This window comes from Zalophus californianus, chromosome 1 (genome assembly GCF_009762305.2).
Source record: "Zalophus californianus isolate mZalCal1 chromosome 1, mZalCal1.pri.v2, whole genome shotgun sequence".
Classification (NCBI taxonomy): Eukaryota; Metazoa; Chordata; class Mammalia; order Carnivora; family Otariidae; genus Zalophus; species Zalophus californianus.
Genome location: NC_045595.1, coordinates 16,381,256 through 16,401,482, shown reverse-complemented (window position 1 = coordinate 16,401,482; position 20,227 = coordinate 16,381,256). Strand labels below are relative to the sequence as shown.

General features: G+C 49.8%; 2 protein-coding genes across 2 annotated transcripts; both read left to right on the top strand.

Annotated features, from left to right (window-relative positions):
- Positions 1-683: 683 nt before the first annotated feature.
- Positions 684-5,035, top strand: LOC118356857 (serine protease 44-like). Its single transcript, XM_035726886.1, is given in 6 exon segments — positions 684-747; positions 1,263-1,431; positions 1,784-1,938; positions 1,941-2,051; positions 3,065-3,216; positions 4,768-5,035. Coding segments are annotated over 6 exon segments (885 nt in total). The 3' UTR covers positions 5,002-5,035.
- Positions 5,036-6,296: 1,261 nt separating this feature from the next.
- Positions 6,297-14,689, top strand: LOC113918370 (serine protease 45). Its single transcript, XM_027586785.2, has 6 exons — positions 6,297-6,410; positions 8,386-8,412; positions 11,725-11,872; positions 12,399-12,664; positions 13,677-13,840; positions 14,179-14,689. The coding sequence occupies exons 1-6, from the start codon at positions 6,308-6,310 to the stop codon at positions 14,410-14,412; spliced, it is 942 nt and encodes a 313-aa protein (XP_027442586.2). The 5' UTR covers positions 6,297-6,307; the 3' UTR covers positions 14,413-14,689.
- Positions 14,690-20,227: the final 5,538 nt, after the last annotated feature.

Here is a 20,227-nt window from a genome sequence, read left to right as displayed (position 1 = left end):
GCCCATGTGGGGCTCTTACAACCCTGAGATCATGACCCGAGCTGAAATCAAGAGTCAGAGGCTTAGCTGACTGAGCCCCTCAGGTTCCCCCGTCTTGCGTAATCTTTGCCTTTGATTTTATGATCTGATAGAAACTTGCTATCCCACCTTCCTTTTGCATCAGATTTGTCTGGTATTTCCTTCCTATTCCTTTATTACCAATGTATCTGCCTCTTTATTTTAGTATCTGGTATGTTTCTGGACCTTATCTTTTTTACCAATGTGAAAGTTCTTGCTTGTCTGGTGTGTTCAGCCTGTTCACACTCAATTGCAAATGCTATCATATTAGGACTCGATACTGCCCTTTGGTTTTGTATTTTCTATTTATCATACTTCCTTTCTGTTTTTCACCTTCCATGGGGTAGAATGCATGTCCTTGTCCTTTCAAGGGCTCCAGCGATTAGATTACTCGGGCGTTTAACCCAGAAGATCTCTATTTTAGGGTCGATAAAAGCAACGACATCTTCAAGCGCCCGAGGAGCACTACCTGGATTGTTTCCGGGTCGTATAACCAGGAAGCGGGAATCCTGGAGGTGCAGCTGGCTGGGAATTGTGCCCGCGCACCGGGGTCCAGCCAACGTGAGCGCAGGGCCGCGGGACGCCGCGAGAGGGCGCCTTGAGTGGGCTGCAGTGCGGGCGGGCCCATGGCGTCCCCCGGCGGCCCCTTGGGCCTCCTGCTCAGGCTCCTGCTCCTCCAGCCCCGGCTCGGTGGGGTCGGGGGAGGGGGGGCGAGGCCGTGCTGGGCTGCTCACGGGGTGGGGAGTGGAAGGGGGAGGTTTGCTGGGGGTGCGGGGGGAAGGGGCAGGCGAAGGGGTGCGCTCGGGCCAGCTCCTGTCTCACTGATCTTCCCCAGGTGAGGGTTACAGTCCCAGCGCGGATTCTGCAATGACCCCAGCGAGCCCAAAGGCGCCGTCGCCACCAGGAACCCCCGAGTCCCCGCGGATGCCAATATCCACTGCAGCTACAGCACCTCTAACACTCACAGTGGAGTCCAGCCAGACCACTGTATTTGGAACGCTCTCTCGTCAGGGTACTGCTTCTGGACAGGTCTGGACAGGTCTGCCTGGGAGGCCAGAAGGGAAGCTGCTTGGCTGGGGAGCTACAAGGGTCAGACTCTGTCTTGAAGGGTTGGAGAGGAAACCTGGTTCTGCGGGCTGGTGGCCGGCCAGGGGCGCTGGGCGGGGAGCCAGACAGTAGCTTCACCTCCAGTCCCTTCTCTTCAGTGAGCCGACCAGGATGCGGCCAGAGGTCTATGAGGATAGCCAGTGGATTGCCCACCGCAGAGCGGAAGTGGCCCTGGCAGGTGAGCCTGCAGATCAATGACAGACACATATGCGGAGGCTCTCTCATTGCCAGTCGGTGGGTGCTGGCCGCTGCCCACTGCATAATTAGGTGAGTGTCAGGGGCTCTGTGACCTGGAGCCCGTTGGGTCCCCATCCCCGAGCTTCCCCTTCCTCCTCTGGAAAGGAGTCACGGCGCCCTAGGTTTTATTCAGTCTGGAGTGAGACCTGAGAATTCGCATGTCTACCAAGTTCCCTGGGGCTGCTTTGGTAGTCTCGGGACCTCACTTGGAGAACCACTGGCTGGAGTGGTTCGGGGCTTGGGGACTGTATGTGGTGTGCAAGCAGGCAAGGGCCTGATGCTGGCCGAGGAGACGGAACCAGGCTGGGAAGAAGCTGGAAACTGTGGAAAGGGGAGTGTAGACCCTCCGGGATCTCTGGGAAGGGCATGTCCTTTCCCACAGCCACGAGGAATATACAGTGAGGCTGGGAGACAAACTGGTACATTCTCATTCCGAAACAACGCTGCTGGTTCCGGTGGAAGACATCGTTTGCCATCACTTTTACGACAATAGAGCTTTGAGACATGACATCGCCCTCATTCTGCTGGCCTTCTCGGTTATTACTCCTCGTACATCCAGCCTGTGTGTCTCCCTGAAAGGTCTCTCCACGTGGAAAGTGGGACAAAATGCTGGGTGACTGGCTGGGGCCAACTGGCAGCAGGTGAGACTGGTAAGTGGGGAGCCGAAGGGGCAGCCTGGGGTGCTGGTGTTGGCCCACAGGCGGTCGCACCAGGGACAGGGAGGCTGAGGCTTTAACAGGGGGACAAGAGAGGATGAGAGGTATTGCCAGGGAGTAACCGAACCGCTAGGAATTGCTTAATGAGGGCCGCCTGGGGGGCTCAGTCGGTGAAGCATCTGATTCGGCTCAGGTCATGATCCCAGGGTCCGCGCTCAGTGGGGAGTCTGCTTCTCCCTCTCCCTTGACCCCTCTCCCTACTTGTGCGCACTCTCTCTCTCAAATAAAAGAAAATCATTAAAACAAGAATGGCTGTGAGAATGTTAGCACGTGGGGGCTTGGGGGCCAGGGATGGTGGGTTCTGTTCAGCATGGATTTCAGCTCCGGGGGGGATGAGCTGGCTGCCAGTCAGAGCTGCCCCTCCATGGAAGTCCCTGGTGGGGACATCCTCTCTTGTCCCCCTGTTAAAGCCTCAGCCTCCCTGTGCCTGGTGCAACCACCTGTGGGCCAACACCGGCACCCCAGGCTGCCCCTTCGGGTCCCCACTTACCAGTCCCACCTCCCCTTGGTGGGGAGGGAGCTGCTTGCGCCAGGGGGTGTGGGCTGAGCCAGAGCAACCCTCCTGGGGAGGCTGGAGGGCCTCCTATCTCGGGGAAGAGGCTGGACTGCAAGCTTTGGGGGCACTTCCTGTCTGAGAGTCTGTGATTCTGCTCGGCACAGGACACTTGTCACTTACTCTTGGGACTCAGAGTGATGCTTGCTTTTCTCTTCCGGTTCGTAAGGCCTGGGCTCTTTCTGTCCTGAGGGGTCCCTCCTTCTCCTGTCATGACCTTTCTTACTTCTTCCTCTCCCTCTCCCCTCACCCCCACAGCCTCCATTCCCTCCTGTCAATGGGACAGTATCCATTGCCCCGACGCCTCCGAGGGGGCAAGAGTGTGAGGGCACAGAGGGGGTTTGAGGGACTCCTGTGCTGTCCACTCACGCAGACCCCGACTTTGTCGCTCCAGCACCCGTGTCAGTTCGTCTTCAGGAGCCCGAGCAACTCATTCTTCGCTACAAGAAATGTAACAAGATGCTGCGGACATGGTTACGAACATTTCGCAACCGAGTGAAAAAAGGGATGGTCTGTGGCTATCGAGAAGGGAAGAGTCTCTGCAAGGTCAGTTCCTGGCTCCGTTGTGGCTTCTTCGGTAACAATGTCCCCCCCAGGCTTCCTCATTCCCAAGTGCCAGGGCCTGCGTGGTCTGCCACATCCTCCTTTCCCTCCTTAGTGAAGGAGATTCATGGGGAGAACCCCTCGTGGCTCCCCGGAGCTGGCCGGGCCTGCTCCTTGCTGCCTGGGGGCCCTGCCAAGGTGTGGGGAAGTTGGGGGTGGGTCGTCCTAATACTCTACGTTCCTTGAATTGAGTTCCCCCATGTGGCACTTCCTGTGTGAGCCAGTGGGAGCATTTACCCCCACGAGCTCTGTTAACCCCCGTCATAAGCCTGCCACATAGACATCATACCTGTCACACAGACGAGCGTCCAAAGGTGCTAGCTCAGGGACCCCTGTGCGTGCCTGCAGGCCTCCTGGGCCCACCGTCTTCCTCCTGCTCCGAGTGCCTTCCGGAGGAGGGGGCGTTTGAGCTGGGTCTCAGAGGATGAGTATTTGGATTTCTTGGAAAGAGAACAGCGCTGTAGGGAGAGGGAGCGGCACGGACAGCGGCTCCGAGGTCTGAGGGAACTTGTCACGTGTAGGGCCTGTCTTCCAGGTCTGGAGCAATGAGGTGGCCAGAGAAGAGGGCTGCAGTCGGAATCCGTGTGGCCTGGAGCGCTGGGCCGAGTTTCTCAACGCCATCCGGGCAGGACTGTAGGCTAGGTGTTTGTTTCCATCATCTAGGCGATGATGCGGGGTCCCGAGCAGGACCCGGGGCGATGAGGGGGTGAAGGGGGTGTGTCTGAGGTTGAGTCGTGAGTTCTTGGTGACTGCCTGCTGGGAGGGTGGGGGCGAGGGCGAAGTTGGGAGGGCTCTCTGTTTCTGTCTGAGCTGGCTGGTGGGGGCGGGGGTCCCAGAGCAGGTCTGGGAGAGGACAGGCAGGGTTCTGCATCAGATGGGGTGTATATGGGATGTCTGGGATAGTCTGGAGACAGGGAACTGATGTGTGTGTGGTGTTGGCTCTGCGGGTTTAAGGTCAGGGGGTATTTCAGGTTGGAGGTGAGGATTATGGGATCCTCCAATGCAGGGTTGATATTCAAAGTATTTCACATCCGTGGAGGCCCAGGACCGGCCAATCAGAACAGACATGAGCCTTAGAGCTGGAGTAGGGCTCTGGAGGCTGCGTACTGTGCCAGGGGTACCCCTTTGGTTGCTGGGTCATGGGAGGCTTGGAGAGGACCATGGGGGACAGGTCAGGGGCAATGGAGGAACAGGGGCATTCGAAGAGGATTTCAACACATTATTAACAGTACTGTTGCCCTGGGGCCTACTGGCTATATATCTTGTGTGCATCCATGAGCACATGCGAAGCAGGAGTATTTCTCAGAGGTTGTTCAAGTTTTCACTTAGTTTTCAACTCTCAAATATTCCCAGAAACCTAGGGCTGGTGGAGCCTTCAGGGGAGTCCTGGGGAAGCCCCACGTGTGCCTGTCTCCCCAACCCTCGCAGTGCGATCAACCAGTTCTGATGTTGATTCTCTTCCATTCCTGTGTTTGTTTCTTTCTCTTTTTCCAGGGAGACTCTGGGGGGCCCCTGGTCCGTGAACTTAATGAAACATGGGTCCAGGTGGGGATTGTGAGTTGGGGCATTGGCTGCGGTCGCAGAAATTATCCTGGAGTTTATACAGAAGTTAGTTTCTACAAGGACTGGGTCATTGATCACCTGAGTCAGGCTTGCTCTTGGGACTCAGCAGGCTCCTTCCCACTTCTGTGTCTGCTGCTGCCCCTGGGCATCCTGGTGGCCCCGTGATCACCCCGGCCCACCCCCCTCCTGTTTCCGGGTCTCGCACTGGGCCTCTCCTCCGACCTCCCACTCCTACTCAAATGCCCTTTCCTCCAATTCCGCTTGGCGTCCACTGAGCAAGGAACCCAATCCCAGGACCCTGGGATCACGACCTGAGCTGAAGGCAGATGCTTAACCGACTGAGCCACCCAGGCGCCCTGTCCCCTCCATTTTGTTAAACATTTGTGCTCCTACTGGGAAGAAGGCAAGTGAGATTTATTGTATTAGGCACTGGCTCTTTACCCTCTTTCTCTGGCTCAGTGTCCCAGCGTCTCTCTCTCTCTCTCTCTCTCTGGCTTGGTGAAATAGACATCACTGGTTCCACTCCCCAAGTTTTCAGTCCTGTAGGTCTGGGGCGGGCCTGAGAACTACATCTCTAGCAAGCTCTAGGTGATGGTGTTGCCGCTCTGGGCACCACTGCTCGGCATGAACACGAGTAGAGAAGGCATCCTCCTCTTGACCACCGTGACATGGAAGTGGCACACAGTACTTCCACTCACCTGTCAGTGGTGGGAACTCATTATGTGGACCCTAGAACTGGACGCCCCCTCCCTGCCACTAGACCAGAGAAGCAGGAATCTTGGTGGTCTGCTCCTGATTCTGCCACACCCAGCAGATGCAAAGACTGTATCCTGCAAAATTGCTCTGCGATGGCCTGGCATCCACCACCATCTCTTTCGGGTGCGACCATCTGATCGGTTGTCCGTGGAAGAAGAGGAATGCCTTTCCTCTCTCAGGACTTCCCCAAGACTCCTTATTCCAGTCTTAGATCCAGCGCCAATGTTAGTTTCCTGAAGACATCTTCCGGGATTCCCTCACCGTACTCTTCCTTTCTTGTGCTTCCCACATCTTTTCAGATTCTCAGATCAACATAACTTGCAAACCTTTCCCATGCACCAAGCCCAGGGGACCAAGGGTGTGTCAGAGGCTGGGCGACAAAGGTACCCTCAGAGGTCCAGAGACTGGGGGCACCGTCCCCAACTTAAAGCAATTGGGGGTGCTTTCACGGAGTTGGCCACCCTGGAGGCAATCTCAGATCCCGGGCTCCGAGGCCATCTTCAAGGAACAGGCACGAGGTTGTGGGTGCGGATGCAGGAGACGCGCCCATGGGTGCAGGGGGAATGTCCGGGGCGTTGTCCCGGGCTGGCGCGGCCGTCATGCGCCCGGAACTCCATCACGTGCTAGAGGCGCCCTTGCTCGCGGCAGGGTCGCCATCACCTGCCGGGGCTCGCGGCGCCGTGTTTGCCCCGTTAGGTGGCACCTCCTGGGCCTCATGGCCGCCTTGACGTTCAGCCGCAGCGCTGGGCCTCGAGCCTCGGGGCCCTGGGGCCTGAGCCGCTGCATCCTGCTGCTGCTGCTGCCGCTGCTGATCTCGGGTAGGGCGGCGCCTCCTCCGCCAGCGTGTGTCCCTCCGTCTGCCCCGTCTGCCACCTTCCCTGTACCCACCCCACCCCCGCTGCCCTCCCCTCTGCCTCCCATCCCCCCGTCAACGAACTTGAGCGCGTTTCTAGCTCTTTGGCCCGTGGGACTCTGTGCCCCCCCCTTGGTCCCCTGTCCTCCACTGTCACCCCCCAGGATGTCGCCAGACTCCTGCCGGCCCCGCTCTGGCCTCCTCCCTCAGGCGCCACGCGCCCTGCCGCCTCCTGGGGACCAGCAGTGCCGAGGACCCCCGCATCTTCTCCCGATTCGCGGCCACTTGCGCCCCAGTCCATGCCCGCGGACGTCGTGGCTGAGACCCTAGCCGCCCGTCGGGGCCTGGTCAGGTCTCCCGCTTCCCCTTCTCCCGCCGCCGCCGCAGGCCGCTGCGCATGCGCTGCGGGCAGGCCTCCCGTGGCCTCCCTGCGCTGAAACCCGGCTCCCACCGGCCCTCTTCATCCCCGGCGTCTGTTCCCCCTGGCGCCCCGCTCGCCGCTGCTTCATTCACCCCGAAGACGCAGGCCCCGGGTGCTGTCCCCCTTGACGGCCTCCAGCCCCCAGGGGCCCCTCCGAGCCCCAGGGCTCGACGCCGGCCGTCCCCCCCCCCCCCCCCGTTTCTTTAGCAATCAGAGACTTACCTCCTGTTCGAGGTCAGCGCGCTCACCCTGCTCTGCGCGGCAGGCCCTCCCCGCGCTGTGCTCCTCCGTCAAATTCTTGCCCATCTTCATCCTCTCCTCTTCACTGTAGTTTCTTCTCCCCGTCCCTTCCCCCTCAATGCCAGATTTCTCGAAGTAGCAGTTTCCACTTCATGCTTCCATCCAGGGCTTCCTCACTTCCCCCTGAATCCTTGGCCCATTCCTGCCCCGTCCCCGACCTTTCTACCACTTCCTCCGTTTTCATTTTTTCGAGGCCCTTGGCTTCTCAGGCCGTGCCTCCCGATTCGCCTCTGCCTCAGGGTAACTCTCCTGCTCCCCGCGTGCTTCCCAGGCCAGCCATGCTCTGTTCATGCCTGTTCCCTGCCGTGCTGTCTGGGTTCCCTTTTCACTTGCCCCGGGCACTGAGCTGCAATTCCTGTGATGGCGCCTCACAGAGCAACGGATCTGCAAGTGCAACCGCCTGCTGCATGACCTAGAAACATCTCAGCTCCCTGGGGTCCAAAGCGGAGCCTCTCATCTTCCTATAAACTGGGTTCTCTTACTCTGCTCTCTAAGGCGGTGGATAGTAGGCACTCCTCTCTAAAAGCAGAAACTGGGGGTCATCCTAGACGGAGCCATCTGCCTGCATCCGACATCCAGCTCACCAGGTCTATTCTCACTGCCGCCTCCTCATTTAGACCACCTCCTTTCTTGCTGGGTCCTGCAGAGGCTCTGGTGGGATCGGACTGCCTGCAGTCTTGTCACCTTCCTACTTACTCTTCACCCTCCAAGCCTGACTATGTCACCCTTCCACCGGCCTCCCTCCTCCCAGAGGGTCTCTTGGCTTCTCGGCCTGGCTTATGAGGCCCCTGGTGATTGACCCCGGACTCTTCCTCCATCATTTCTTGCCATCCTTGGCCTTGTCCTTTATTCTCTGGAGGCTCTGGCATACACCATGGTGTTTCTTTTGCAAGGAATGCCACTGTCACTTTTCTGTTTTTTTCCCTCTTTCCGTCTTTAACACCTGGCACAATAACCCCGCTTCTCAGGAGCCTCTTGTCCGCCATTTCTTCTGGGCTCTCCTGAAACCTGTGGCCCTGTGCTTGCACTGATCTCACACAGGTGGTTTTGTTTACTTCCGTCTCTGCCGCTGGACAGCGTGTTACCTGTTTGGTACACTCTGTCTTCCCGCCGGTCTTGGCTGGGAATGGAGGTGGGAGATGAGGGAATATTTGGTGAACTAACGAGTGAACCAATTCGTGATCTCTTGCTTCATCTCTGTTCCCCTTTTCTCCTCCAGGTTATAAAGAAAACACTTCCATACCAGGTGGGTAGGGTGAGCCGCTGCTTCAGAAAACCCTCAGCTGCTGGGAGGATGTGTTCTGAAGAGGGTCACAGAGATGGTGTTTCTGGGTCCGTAGGAAGCAGGAATTTAGTCTGAAGGGCCTGCTTGCTGAAGGGCCTTTTTCCTTAGACGTCAGGTATGGTGGGTTAGGTTGCTCACTGGTTCATGGGCTGCCAATGTCATAGGTCCTCCCTGATTGGTTATGAATTGTTTGGTTGATGAAATTAGTTATTCCTGCTGATGTCCGTGCCCTGCTGCTCTTCCCCCTTCTCACCCAACCTTTCTGGTATGTTCAATGTGTGTGTCTGCTTGTGTGTGTTCTTGTCAAAATACATATTGTGGTTTCGTGGGCATGTGCTTGTAACTTACATAAAGGGTGTATACTCTAGATCTCTTTCTGTCTCCTCCTCTTTTCACCAGTTCCATTAAAAAATTTTTTTTTAATTTGGAAATAATTTTAAACTTACAAAACACTGCAAAAAAAATACAGCTAGGTCAAGGAACACATATATAATTTTTTCAGAATCAGTTGAGGGTAATACACAGCCTGACTCCTGATCTCTAAATACCTAGGCATGCTTTTTTCTAAGACTCTTCCCTTAGATAACCACAGTGTCAACTGATCAACTTCACTTATCGCTTATAAACCACTTCTCAACTTCAAAAATGTACATTGATACAGTGCTTTTATGTACCGTCCATAATCTAATGTGGCCAGCTCTCTGCATTCCTACCAGCTGTTCGTAAAGGTGTAATATTGTTACAGACATACCAACCGTGGTACGATGCAGCTTTTATATCTTTTTGCCGATTTTTTATCTAACAGATAAAAAAATGGCTTCTTGATTTAATTGACATTTTTCTCATTGTGAATGGGTTTCAGCCTGTCTCAATATGCTTTTGGCCTCTTGAGTTTCTTCTTCTAATAAATTGCCTGTCCTCCTTTGCATATTATCTGTTCTTTTTTTTCTTGTTGATTTCCTAGAGCTCCTTGTATATTCCTAATAAAAGTCTTGTATTGATTTTTTTTTAATTTTTTTAAATTTTTTAAAAAAATATTTTATTTATTTAAGAGAGAGAATGAGATAGAGAGAGCATGAGAGGGGGGAGGGTCAGAGGGAGAAGCAGACTCCCCGCTGAGCAGGGAGCCCGATGCGGGACTCGATCCCGGGACTCCAGGATCATGACCTGAGCCGAAGGCAGACGCTTAACCAACTGAGCCACCCAGGCGCCCTTGTATTGATTTTCGACATTGCAAATATTGCCTTCCAATCTGTCATCTGCCAGTTAACTTTATTCCCAGGGTAAAAAAAGAAATCCTTAATTCTGATGTAATAAAATTAATCAATTTGATGTTTTTATGGTTTGTTTTGAGATTTTGTCTAGGGAGCCCTTTCTCACCCCATGTCATATGGCCTACTGTTAACTTTAGAGTTTCACTTTCCTATTTAGATCTCCAAGGGCTGCTAGGGAGGAATCCAGTTTTGTTTTTCTTAAATCTCTTATAGTGAGTCAGTTTTCCCAACACCATCTATTCAACATCCATCCTTCACCCACTGATGGTAGTGGCTTCTTTATTTACATTAAGTTCCTTTGTCCCCAGGACAATCTCAAGCTCTCTATTCTTTTCCATTGCTTCATTTGTCTGTCCTTGTCAATATCACACTGTTTTTGCTGTTATGGCTTTGATATGTGTCTTGATACCTGCTAGGACAAGTGTCCCTTTATGTTCTACTTTTTCAGAGACTGAGCTATTCATGGACTTTCGTTTTTCTACTTCAATTTTGGAGTAAGTTTATAAAGTTTCCTAAAATTCTAACTTGGAAAATGACTTTATCAATTAGTTTTGGGAAAAAGTACACCATGAAATGTTTAGTTGTTTATTTAAAAGCAAGGGATGTCTCTCCATTTATGCTGATCATTTTCAGTGTCCTTTATTAGGGCTTTATTTATTTTTTTCTTTATTAGAGTTTTAAATGTATCACCACAGCAATTTGGCATAGTGTTGGATAAGTTAATTTCTTGGTACTTATGATTTTTTGTTATTGAAGATAAGATATATTTTGAATATATTTTCTAGTTGATTGTGCTGGAGTAGAAAAGTAACTGATTTAAAAAGTAAGTTGTTGAAATATTATATACACACACAAAAGTACACAAATTTTAAGTGTCCAGCCTAGGAGATTATCACACAGTGAACCCACCTGTGTTACTTACTGTCTTGGTCAGAAAGTAGAGCTATGCCAGCCCCCAAATCTCCCTTATGCTCTCTCGTTTACTTCCCCTGCCTTCCTCCCACAAAGTACCATTATTCCTGGCTTCTGACCGTATAGAATCTTTTTGCCTGTTCCTTAATGTTATATGGTATTTGCTGGTAGGTTTGTGGTCTCTAACTTTTATAAAGTTAAGGATTTCCTTTCTGTTCCAAACTAAGTAAGAGGTGTTTTTGTTTCTGTTTTTTTTTTTTTAGTCATAAATATGTGTTGAATTTTTCAAATGTCTTTTTCTATGTCTTTTGAGAAGAGCATATGATCTTTAGAGAAAAAGAACCGTTTATGTGGCAAATACACTGAGGGCTTTTCCATTGTGGGACCACCCTTGCACTCCTGGGACAATCTCTACATGATCGTGGTGCGTTATTTTTTCAAAATACAATGTTGAGTAATATTCTATTTAGAAATTTTTGCATCTGTGTTCGTTCATACAGCCGTACCACTTGATTGTGCTGGGACTCCGTGCAGACAAAGACTATATAAGCTGTGAGTGGGGGACCTCTGTGGGCTCCATGCTGAGGCTCTTTCTTAAATGGCCTGTGTAATGGTTTCTGACACAGACGTCTGGAAGTTTTCTCAGCTACGAGTAATGTGGGGACAGAGGCCTTCTGCATCGAAGAGATGCAGCCAGCGTTATAGCCCTTCAGGAGCACGGCCTCGGGACTTAAGCCAGACACAAGAGAATGCACGGCTGGTCCCGGGGCTCCTCCTGGGCTTCTCCCTTGTTTTGGGGCTCCCTGCTAATTGCTCCCTGTTGTCTCAGTATCTCTCTCCCCTGTGATGTCTTTATGTCTCTGTCTTGAAGCCTTGCATCTCTGTCACTGTCATTTTTTGTCTAGCACAGTGCCTCTGGGCAGGCCCCTGTCCTTCTCCCACCCTGTCTTCCCATCTTTGAAATGGGGACAAGCCCCTGGTTTACAGCTTTGGGCACACTGTCCTGGGGTGGGGGGCGTCTTGGTCTTAGTTGTCCTCATCCTCCAGTATGTGGTCACTGTGTCTCTCTGGCACATTGTCCCTGAAGTTTGTGGCAGACCCTGGTGGTCAGAGGACTTGGACGTGACCCGCCATTGGCCCTGGGAGGTGAGCGTCCGGCTGGAGAATGAGCACATATGTGGAGGGGCCCTCATTGAACTCAACTGGGTGGTGACGGCTGCCCACTGCATCCAAGGGTGAGTGTGGCTCCTGTGTCCCCAGCGTGGAGACCCGGGGCTGCCGCGGGCCTAGCGCATCCCCCCCGTTTCCTCTGTGAAACAGTGTGGGAGTCAGGAGGTGAGGGGGAGGAGGAAGGGATGTCCAGAATGGGGAAGAGTCGTGCTCAGGGTCTCACAGGAGCCCCAAGCCACAAAGACTGTATCTTGAGCAGGGCAGCAGGGAAACCCAGCAGACAGCTCCTACACCTCACACCCCCCCCCCCGACCCCTCACACACACGAGAACATACACGTGTACCGACACCTGCGTGCTCGCGTACGCTGCACAGAGATGAGGCCACCTTGGATCGACTTGGACAGTGAATGGGGAGGTAGTCAGTCATACCTCTGACCCTGAGAGCCTCCAGGCTGGATTAGGAAGATGGAGTGAGCAGAGCAAATCATGCAGGGCTTCTGCCAAGGGAGAGGGTCTTCGGTGGAGGTAGGAGCATTGTGTTGTTGGCGAACCTGACATCTACTAGCCGGGGCTGTATGTCTCCTTGTAGCACCAAAGAATACTCAGTGATTCTTGGCACCTCCAAGCTGAAGCCCTTGCAGCCTGCCTTGATCCCTGTGAAGGACATCGTCATGCACCCCAAGTTCTGGGGCCGGACTTTCATCATGGGGGATGTTGCCCTTCTCCAGCTTCACAGCCCGGCCACCTTCAGCAAGTATGTGCAGCCCATCTGCCTCCCGGAGCCCAGCTACAACCTCAAGGTTGGGACCCAGTGCTGGGTGACTGGCTGGGGCCAGGTTAAACAGCGCTTCTCAGGTGAGCACGAGGTGATGGGTCGAGGGTGGGGTCCAGAACCACAGAGGGGGCACCGCCTTCCTTCTGGGGCCTTGCCTGCTGGAGCCCTTCATGGTGCCTCTCAGGAAGCTTGTGGCTGTTACCTCCGGGCCCTGGTTCTTTGGATGTGTTAGGACTCACCTCATGTGGAAACCATGCTCATGGTTTACACCACTGTGCTTGCTGTGGGCACCTCACCCAGGTCTAGCAGCACCTGGGCTGGGCATGATCTTTTGCCTCTTATGGCAGGCAGCTCAGAGTCAGGGAACCCTACATTTACTCGCCCACTCATTCATTCACCTGACAAGCCCCAAGCGTCTGCCGCACACCAAACCCTTCAAGTCAGTTAACACGTGTCTTACCTGCAGGGCACTCGTCACTGAGTGTGGGTGGGGGCCCAGGCTGACGAGGAAAGAGGCAAAGTCTTTGTCAGGTGACCTTGAGATCAAGCCGGGAGGGATCTGGGATGAGCTCTGGGCAGGGGTCTATCTGAGATGCCAGAGGCGGGGAGCGAGTGTAACCAGGTGACAGAGGGCACAACCAGAGGCCGGAGAGAAGCAGGACGTGGTTGGGGTCTCAGTGTGTGAGTGGTTGGGGTCTCAGTGTGTGAGTGGTTGGGGTCTCAGTGTGTGAGTGGTTGGGGTCTCAGTGTGTGAGTGGTTGGGGTCTCAGTGTGTGAGTGGTTGGGGTCTCAGTTTGTGAGTGGTTGGGGTCTCAGTTTGTGAGTGGTTGCACTGAAACTTGGATCGTGGTCCGCTTGGTTCGGAAGCCAAAGCTTCCCAGAGAAAAGGATCCGGAAAGAGAGCCTGAGAGGGTGAGGGGCTTGTCAGACACGGTCCCCACCGCAGGGGGACAGACGGGTGAAGGAGGGCATGGCGGTGAGAAGGGGCGTGGCTTGGCTGAGTCTCAGAAACGGAGGCGACGGGGCCCTGGCAAGAGGCCGGGGCTGAGTGGAGTGAGGAGTCCTTTCTCACCCCGCTGGGCTCCTCCACAGCGAACTCCACACTGACCGCAGAGCTGCAGGAGGCTGAGGTGTTTATCATGGACAACAAGAAGTGCGACCAGATTTACCGCAAGAAGTCCCCCATCCCCCACCTTGCCCCCCTCGTCCTGGGGGACATGGTCTGTGCCACCAATTATGGAGAAAACTTGTGCTCTGTGAGTCTCTGGGAGGTCCTGGCAGTTCTTCGGTTGGGAGCGACTCCCAGGGTGTAGGGGGGAATTTCCGGGGAGGCGTTTGCTTGGCTTCCCTCTTTGTCACCATCACCAGGTAGTGCTCTGCTCCCATCTTCCTTGCCCTGGGACTTTGATTTTGCCTGATATTCTGGGATGGGTCTACAGCTGAGGAGCTGAAGGAGGAGCTGAAGGATGTAGTGAGATCCTCAGGGAGTGAAAGAATCTTCCAAGAGAAGTCAGAGGGTGGGCATCCTGGGTCCTCTGGGGTCCTGGGTCCCAGTGGGGCCCAGAGCTTCCATTATTCTTCTCTCTTTACCTAGGGGGATTCTGGGGGCCCATTGGCTTGTGAAGTCGAGGGCAGATGGATTCTGGCTGGGGTGTTGTCCTGGGAAAAGGCCTGTGCCAAAGCAGAGAACCCAGGCGTGTACACCCGCGTCACCAAATACAGCAAGTGGATCAAGAAGCAAATAAGCAGTGGCCCTCTCTCAGGCCCCCAAACCTCCGCCTGGTTCCTACTCCTGTTCTGGCTGCTGCAGCCCCAGATGGGTCCTTGATCGCCGCTCTCTCTTCTTCTTCCTGCTTTGCCTCTGCTGGATGGGTCCAGATCAAGGTTAGACCAAGGTCATGTGTCTGTAGTCAACAGGAGTCAAGGTGGGGAAAGAGTGGCCCCTGGGAGATGGGGCTCTGCACTGGATCCCAGTGGGGAGGGATGTGGTGGATGACTAGGCCTTGGGTGACCGGGAGAAGGGAAGTGTGGCCTAGAAGGGCTCTGGAGTTGGGGACCAGGAGAGCAGGGATTAAATTTGTACAAATGTGAGCTGGCTCTGTTCTCTTTTCTGGGTGACCCTGGGGGGTTGAGGGTGGGTGGGAGGGCAGGGACTCCTGGAATGAATTCTGTCAGCAGGCTCCCCAGAGTGGAGGCTGATGGTTTTTACGATGTCACTAGTGCAGGGGCATAGGAAAAGGGCCTGAGCCCGAGGCCTCAGTTTCCTCATCTGTAAAGTGGGCCTGCTGCAAGGGAGCAGCTGAAACGTGCCTCATAGGCTGACTGTAGGAAGGACTCACCTAAAGTGCTCCAAATTTGGCTTTCTTTCTTTCTTTCTTTTTTTTTTTTATTTTTTTTTATTTTTTTTTTCTTTTCTTTTTTCTTTCTTTTTTTTTTTAATGGCACTAAAAACTGCTTACAGAAGTATTACATGTTCATCATCTATGTTTTTATCTTTAAAACTTTTTTTTAAATTATAGGCAATTCTGAATACATTCTTGTGATTTACTGAAAATATTCAGAAATACATGTAAAGATTCCGCCCCCCCCCAACCACCTCCCACCACCAGTGCTGCTCCCTTCCCCAGGAGTAATCTGTTGGCATCCTTAAATAAAATGTCTTTATGATTCTTAAAAAATAAGTGGGATTTTATATGTCTTGTTCATAATCCACATTTTTAAAAAAATTACACACGTTGACAAACTTTCTCCGTCAGTACTTAGAGCTAGTCATCATGTGACGTTACTGCACGTGTTCTGTGCGGCTGGGACATAGGCTCTGTAACCGGGACCAGGTTTTAGGCCGTTTCAGACTCGTCAGCCTGGCGGCAGGGCTGCGTGCATGTGGTGGGGCGGGGGGAGGGCACTCTGAAACATTTCTGCACCTCTCTTCCTGGGAGTGCGCTGAGGGCAGGACAGTCATCGAAGGACACACAAATTTAATAGTTTTGGATGAGTACGATCAAAGAGTATTCCTCCCCAAAGCTGAGCCAGTTTACATTCATACCTACAGCATGGAGAGTGAACGTTTCCCCTTCTGCTAAAGATGGATATTATCAATCTTCAAAAATGTGCCCAATCCAATGATAGAACGTTATTATATCATTGCTGTTTTAATTTGTATTTTCCTGATTGGAAAAGTATCTTTTCATGTGTTTATTGATGAAAAGATATGCCTTTTCTCTAGTAAATCCTCTCTTCATACGCTTTGCCTATTTTTAAGATTGGGTTGCTTTTCTTTTTCTTAGGAAAGTTTTTATCTTTTCTGAACACTAAGCCTTTGTCAATTATTTTACAAACATTTCTTTATCTTTTAGAAATATGTGGAATGGGGGGAATGATGGAAGTTTTCCATACAGACCTTTAAAATTTAAATTTATCATGGAGTCAAGGGGTGCCTGGGTGGCTCAGTAGGTTAAGTGTCTGCCTTTGGCTCAGGTCATGATCCGGAGATCCTGGGATCGAGCCCCGGCATCGGCTCCTTGCCCGGTAGGAAGCCTGCTGCTCCCTTTGTCTCTCCCTCCCCCTGCGTGTGCTCTCCCTCTCTCAAATAAATAAATCTTTTTTTCTTAAATAAAATTATTATGGAATCAAATCAGTCAGTCTTTACTTACTTTATGGGTTTTGTGTCTAGCTGAAGGTGGTCTTCTTCATCTCCAGATTATAAAAGCTATCTTCCCGTATTTCTTTTTATTTCAGTACATTTATTTTTTATGCATAACTCTGTAATCCGTTTGAAATTTCTTTTTATGTGTGGTGTGAGGTGGGGATCCAACTCTATTTCCAACTGGAGGGCCAATCCCATTGATACTATTTCTTGTAGCGCCTGTCTTTTTCCTGCTGATTTGAATATCTGCATTTATAATAAGGAAATCTTAACATATCCATGTGTATGTTTTTGAAACCTCTGTTGTTTTCCCACTGATCTGTTTGTCCCTGGGTCAGTGCTGTACTGTTTCAAACAGCTTTAGGTTACGTTTTGTTAAATGGTAGCCAAAGGTCTCTTTAAAAAAAAAAAAAAGAGCCTAATCTACAGAGTTTATCTTCCATGTAAACTTTACAATCAGTTTGTCAGTTTTCATTAAAGAGACTATTGGTATTTGAATTGAAATTAGATACGCAGACTAATTTTACATTGTTGAATTCCTAACCAGGGGTATGGTATATGTCTCCATTCATTCGGCTCTTCTATTCATGGATGTCTGGAAAAATATTGAGTTTATTTCTAAGTATTTTGCAAATTTTGGTTATATTCATTGTGGATGATATCTCCTCCCATTATATTTTTTTTTCTAATTTTATATGTTAGGTATTTTAAAGCTGCTGATTTAAAAAAAAAAAACAGTGATCTTGATTCCTGGTCATCTTGCAAAACTGACTTATTTAATTCAGCAGTTTCTCAGTGGATTCTTTTGGCTTATTTTTGGCTAATCAAATTCCCTAAAATGGTGAGAGTTACGTCGTATCCTTTTTGAAAATCCTACCATTTATTTCTTTTGTTATCTCATTGCCTGTGACTGCTAACACAGTGTAAAATAGTGGCAGTAATGGTGGGGGTCCATGTGCTGACCCTGACCTCAGCCTTCATGTGCTTCACAGATATTTCCTGGGAGACTTCACTGTGCCGGGCACTGTTTTGGGCCTTGGTGACACAGTAATGAACTATTAAGATAGATTATATGGTTTTTCTTATTTAATTTGTTCACATAATGAAATTCATTACTAGATCTTAGTACATTTCTTAGATAAATCCCATAATACACTGTAGATTCTATTTGCTGGCATTTTGTTTAGAATTTCTGCCCTAAAGTTGGATTGGTCTCCACTTTTCCTCTCTGCCCCACCATTTGTTAAGTTTGGTGTCATTGCTGTGGTAGCCTCTTAAACCATGTTGAGAAGCTTTCTAGTATTTTCCTGTGCCCTAGAGCAATTTATACAATGCCAGCATTATCTGTTCCTGAGGTTTGGTAGATTGTGCACATAAAACTCACTGGGTCTGATGGCTTTTTTTTTTTTAAGGGACAGACAAATCTTTGACTATTTAAAAAATATCTTGTATAGTTATTGGCCTAGTTGGGTTTCCCACCTCTTTTTGCAGTAATTTTAGTGTAGAAAATTACTTTACTTTAGCTTAGATTCTTACATTTCAAACTGATGGATAAAATTTGAACCTATGGCCTCTTTCCCGTTTCTAATATTATTTATATATGTATTCTTTCCCCTTTCTTAATTATTAAAGATTAGAATTGCCAGATTTTTGTCTATTTCATAGGTGTTTTAAAAAATTCATCTGGTAGGGATGCCTGGGTGGCTCAGTCGGTTAAGGGTCTAACTTGTGATTTCGGCTCAGGTCATGATCTCAGGGTCGTGGGATCAAGCCCGGTGTTGGGTCCATGCTCAGTGGGGAGTCTGCTTGAGATTCTCTCTCCCTCTGCTGCTCTCTCTCTCAAATAAATAAATAAAATCTTTAAAAAAATCCATCTGGTATACCTTATTGTTTAGCTTTATGGTTTCCATCCTTCCCTCATATTACCCCAGGTCCTGGTCTGTAGCCCTGCCACTCTGCCATGCTGCTCATGTTCTTCAGGGTGAAGCTGTCACACTCCCAGCTCCCAGGAGTCTGACCGAGTTAGCCTAGTCCAGTGCCCCGGACAGCTGGCTCCAGTTGGGTTACCCAGCCAGCATAAGGCATGGTTAGAGGAGAGACATGCACACTCTTTCTCTGAATGTGGGTGAGAAAGCAGAAGGATGTGGGCTGTTGGCAGCCATTTTTTAGAAATTTTTAATTAAATTCCAGTTAGTTCACATACAGTGTGAGATTAGTTTCAGGTGTACAATACAGTGATTCAACATTTCTGTACATCACCCAGTGCAGCTGGTATCCATTTCTCAACAAAGGGACCAACTCAGGAGGAAGCTGCTACCACTGAAGAGATGACACAAGTTTTAAGCCTAATTTGAGTGGAAGTTTCTCTTATTTGGAGACTCCTAAATGGTACAAACTAACTTTTGGTTTTGGTAATCAGATCTTCTTTTCTGTTCATTTCACTAAAGCTCTTTTAGTTTTAGTAATTCTAACCTACTTTTGGGGGGACTTATTTTACTGTCCTTTTTCTAACTTCTTGAGTCATATGCTGAATCAGTTATTACAGACTTCTTTGGTTTCTAATATTTTCACTTAATTCTATAAAATTTCCTCTGGGTCTTACTTTGGCCATATTGTGCAGGAGTTGATATGTACTGAACTCATTATCATTCATTATCATTCAATTCATTGTTTCTAATTTTGTGGTATGTTTCTTATTTAACCCAAGAGTTCCATAGAAGGGTGTTATTTAATCTCCTGATGGATAGTTTGGGGAGGATGGGGACTTCTTCCCCCCCTCATTAGAAATTATATCACAGTGTGGATTTAATTATTTTTATGTTTTGCACTTTATTGAGGTTTCATTTGTGCCCAGTATCTGGTCAGTTTCAGTGAATATTTCATGTGTGTTTGAAATGAAAGCATTGTGTGTTTTGAAACAAAGTTCTAGCCATAACTGACTGAACCAGGTTTGCTGACTGTATTATTCAAATCCTTTCAACACTTCAAATATTTTATGTCTATATAATCCATCGATTTCTGAGAGGTTTACCATGAGAATTAAGACTTCTTGCAGTTCTAGCAATTCTTGCTTTATGTTTCAAGTCTATTTTGGTAGGAGTGCAAAGTATATGCTTACTACCCATATTGGTGGGTTATACCCTAGCAGTATAAAATTTATCTTTGTCCCAATTGATATTATTTGTTTTTTCAAAGATCCAGATCATAGAGTTCATTCATAATTCTGCTGTTCTAATTGATTAGGGTATAATTTTATATTTTGTACATGTTTCCAAAAGATTTTCCTTGGCTTTATTTTTTTATTTTTTAAAAATTTATTTATTTATTTGAGAGAGGGAGAGAGAGTGAACAGGAACGGGGGAGGGGCAGAGGGAGAGGGAGAAGCAGGCTCCCAGCTAAGCTGGGAGCCCGACACGGGCTTCGATCTTAGGACCCCGAGATCATGACCCGAGCCCCAGGCACACGCTTAATGACTGAGCCACCCAGGCACCCAACTTGGCTTTATTGTATACCTTTTACGGTTTCCTGATTTGAGCATTTAATTTGTTTTCATTCTTTGTTATTCAATAATAAATGCCTTTAAGGTTGTGGATTTGCCTTGAACACACCCAGTAAGTGTTTAATGCATTACTCTAATTATTAATATTTCCTGAAGAGTTTATAGAATGTTATTTCTACAAAATAAGTTAAAGTGTATTTTTAAAAATTTCAGATAAGTTGCGCACTCTTCCGTTATTAAATCCCTGTGTCATTGCATCGTGGTACAAAACCGTGGCCCAAACTGTTCAGCTTTTAGGGCGGTTATCACGGTGCTGTTGGTAATCTAGTGTGTGGATGGTTTTTATAGCTACTTCATCCCCCAAAGACAGTCGGAGAAGGCCGTCCCCTAAAGTGAGGTGTTTCAGTCTCTCGCAGATCACTGATTGACTTTGCTTTATAGGTTGGATGTTATGTGATCGGTGTTCAGAACTTTATGATGTTGCATAGTCCTTCTAAT

Bases quoted from the DNA above. Each gene is read 5' to 3' on its own strand.
- LOC113918370 (XM_027586785.2), top strand. From the start codon at position 6,308: ATGGCCGCCTTGACGTTCAGCCGCAGCGCTGGGCCTCGAGCCTCGGGG. The intron at 8,413-11,724 runs GTGGGTAGGGTG...TTGTCCCTGAAG, and splicing joins AGAAAACACTTCCATACCAG to TTTGTGGCAGACCCTGGTGG. The intron at 12,665-13,676 runs GTGAGCACGAGG...GCTCCTCCACAG, and splicing joins GGTTAAACAGCGCTTCTCAG to CGAACTCCACACTGACCGCA.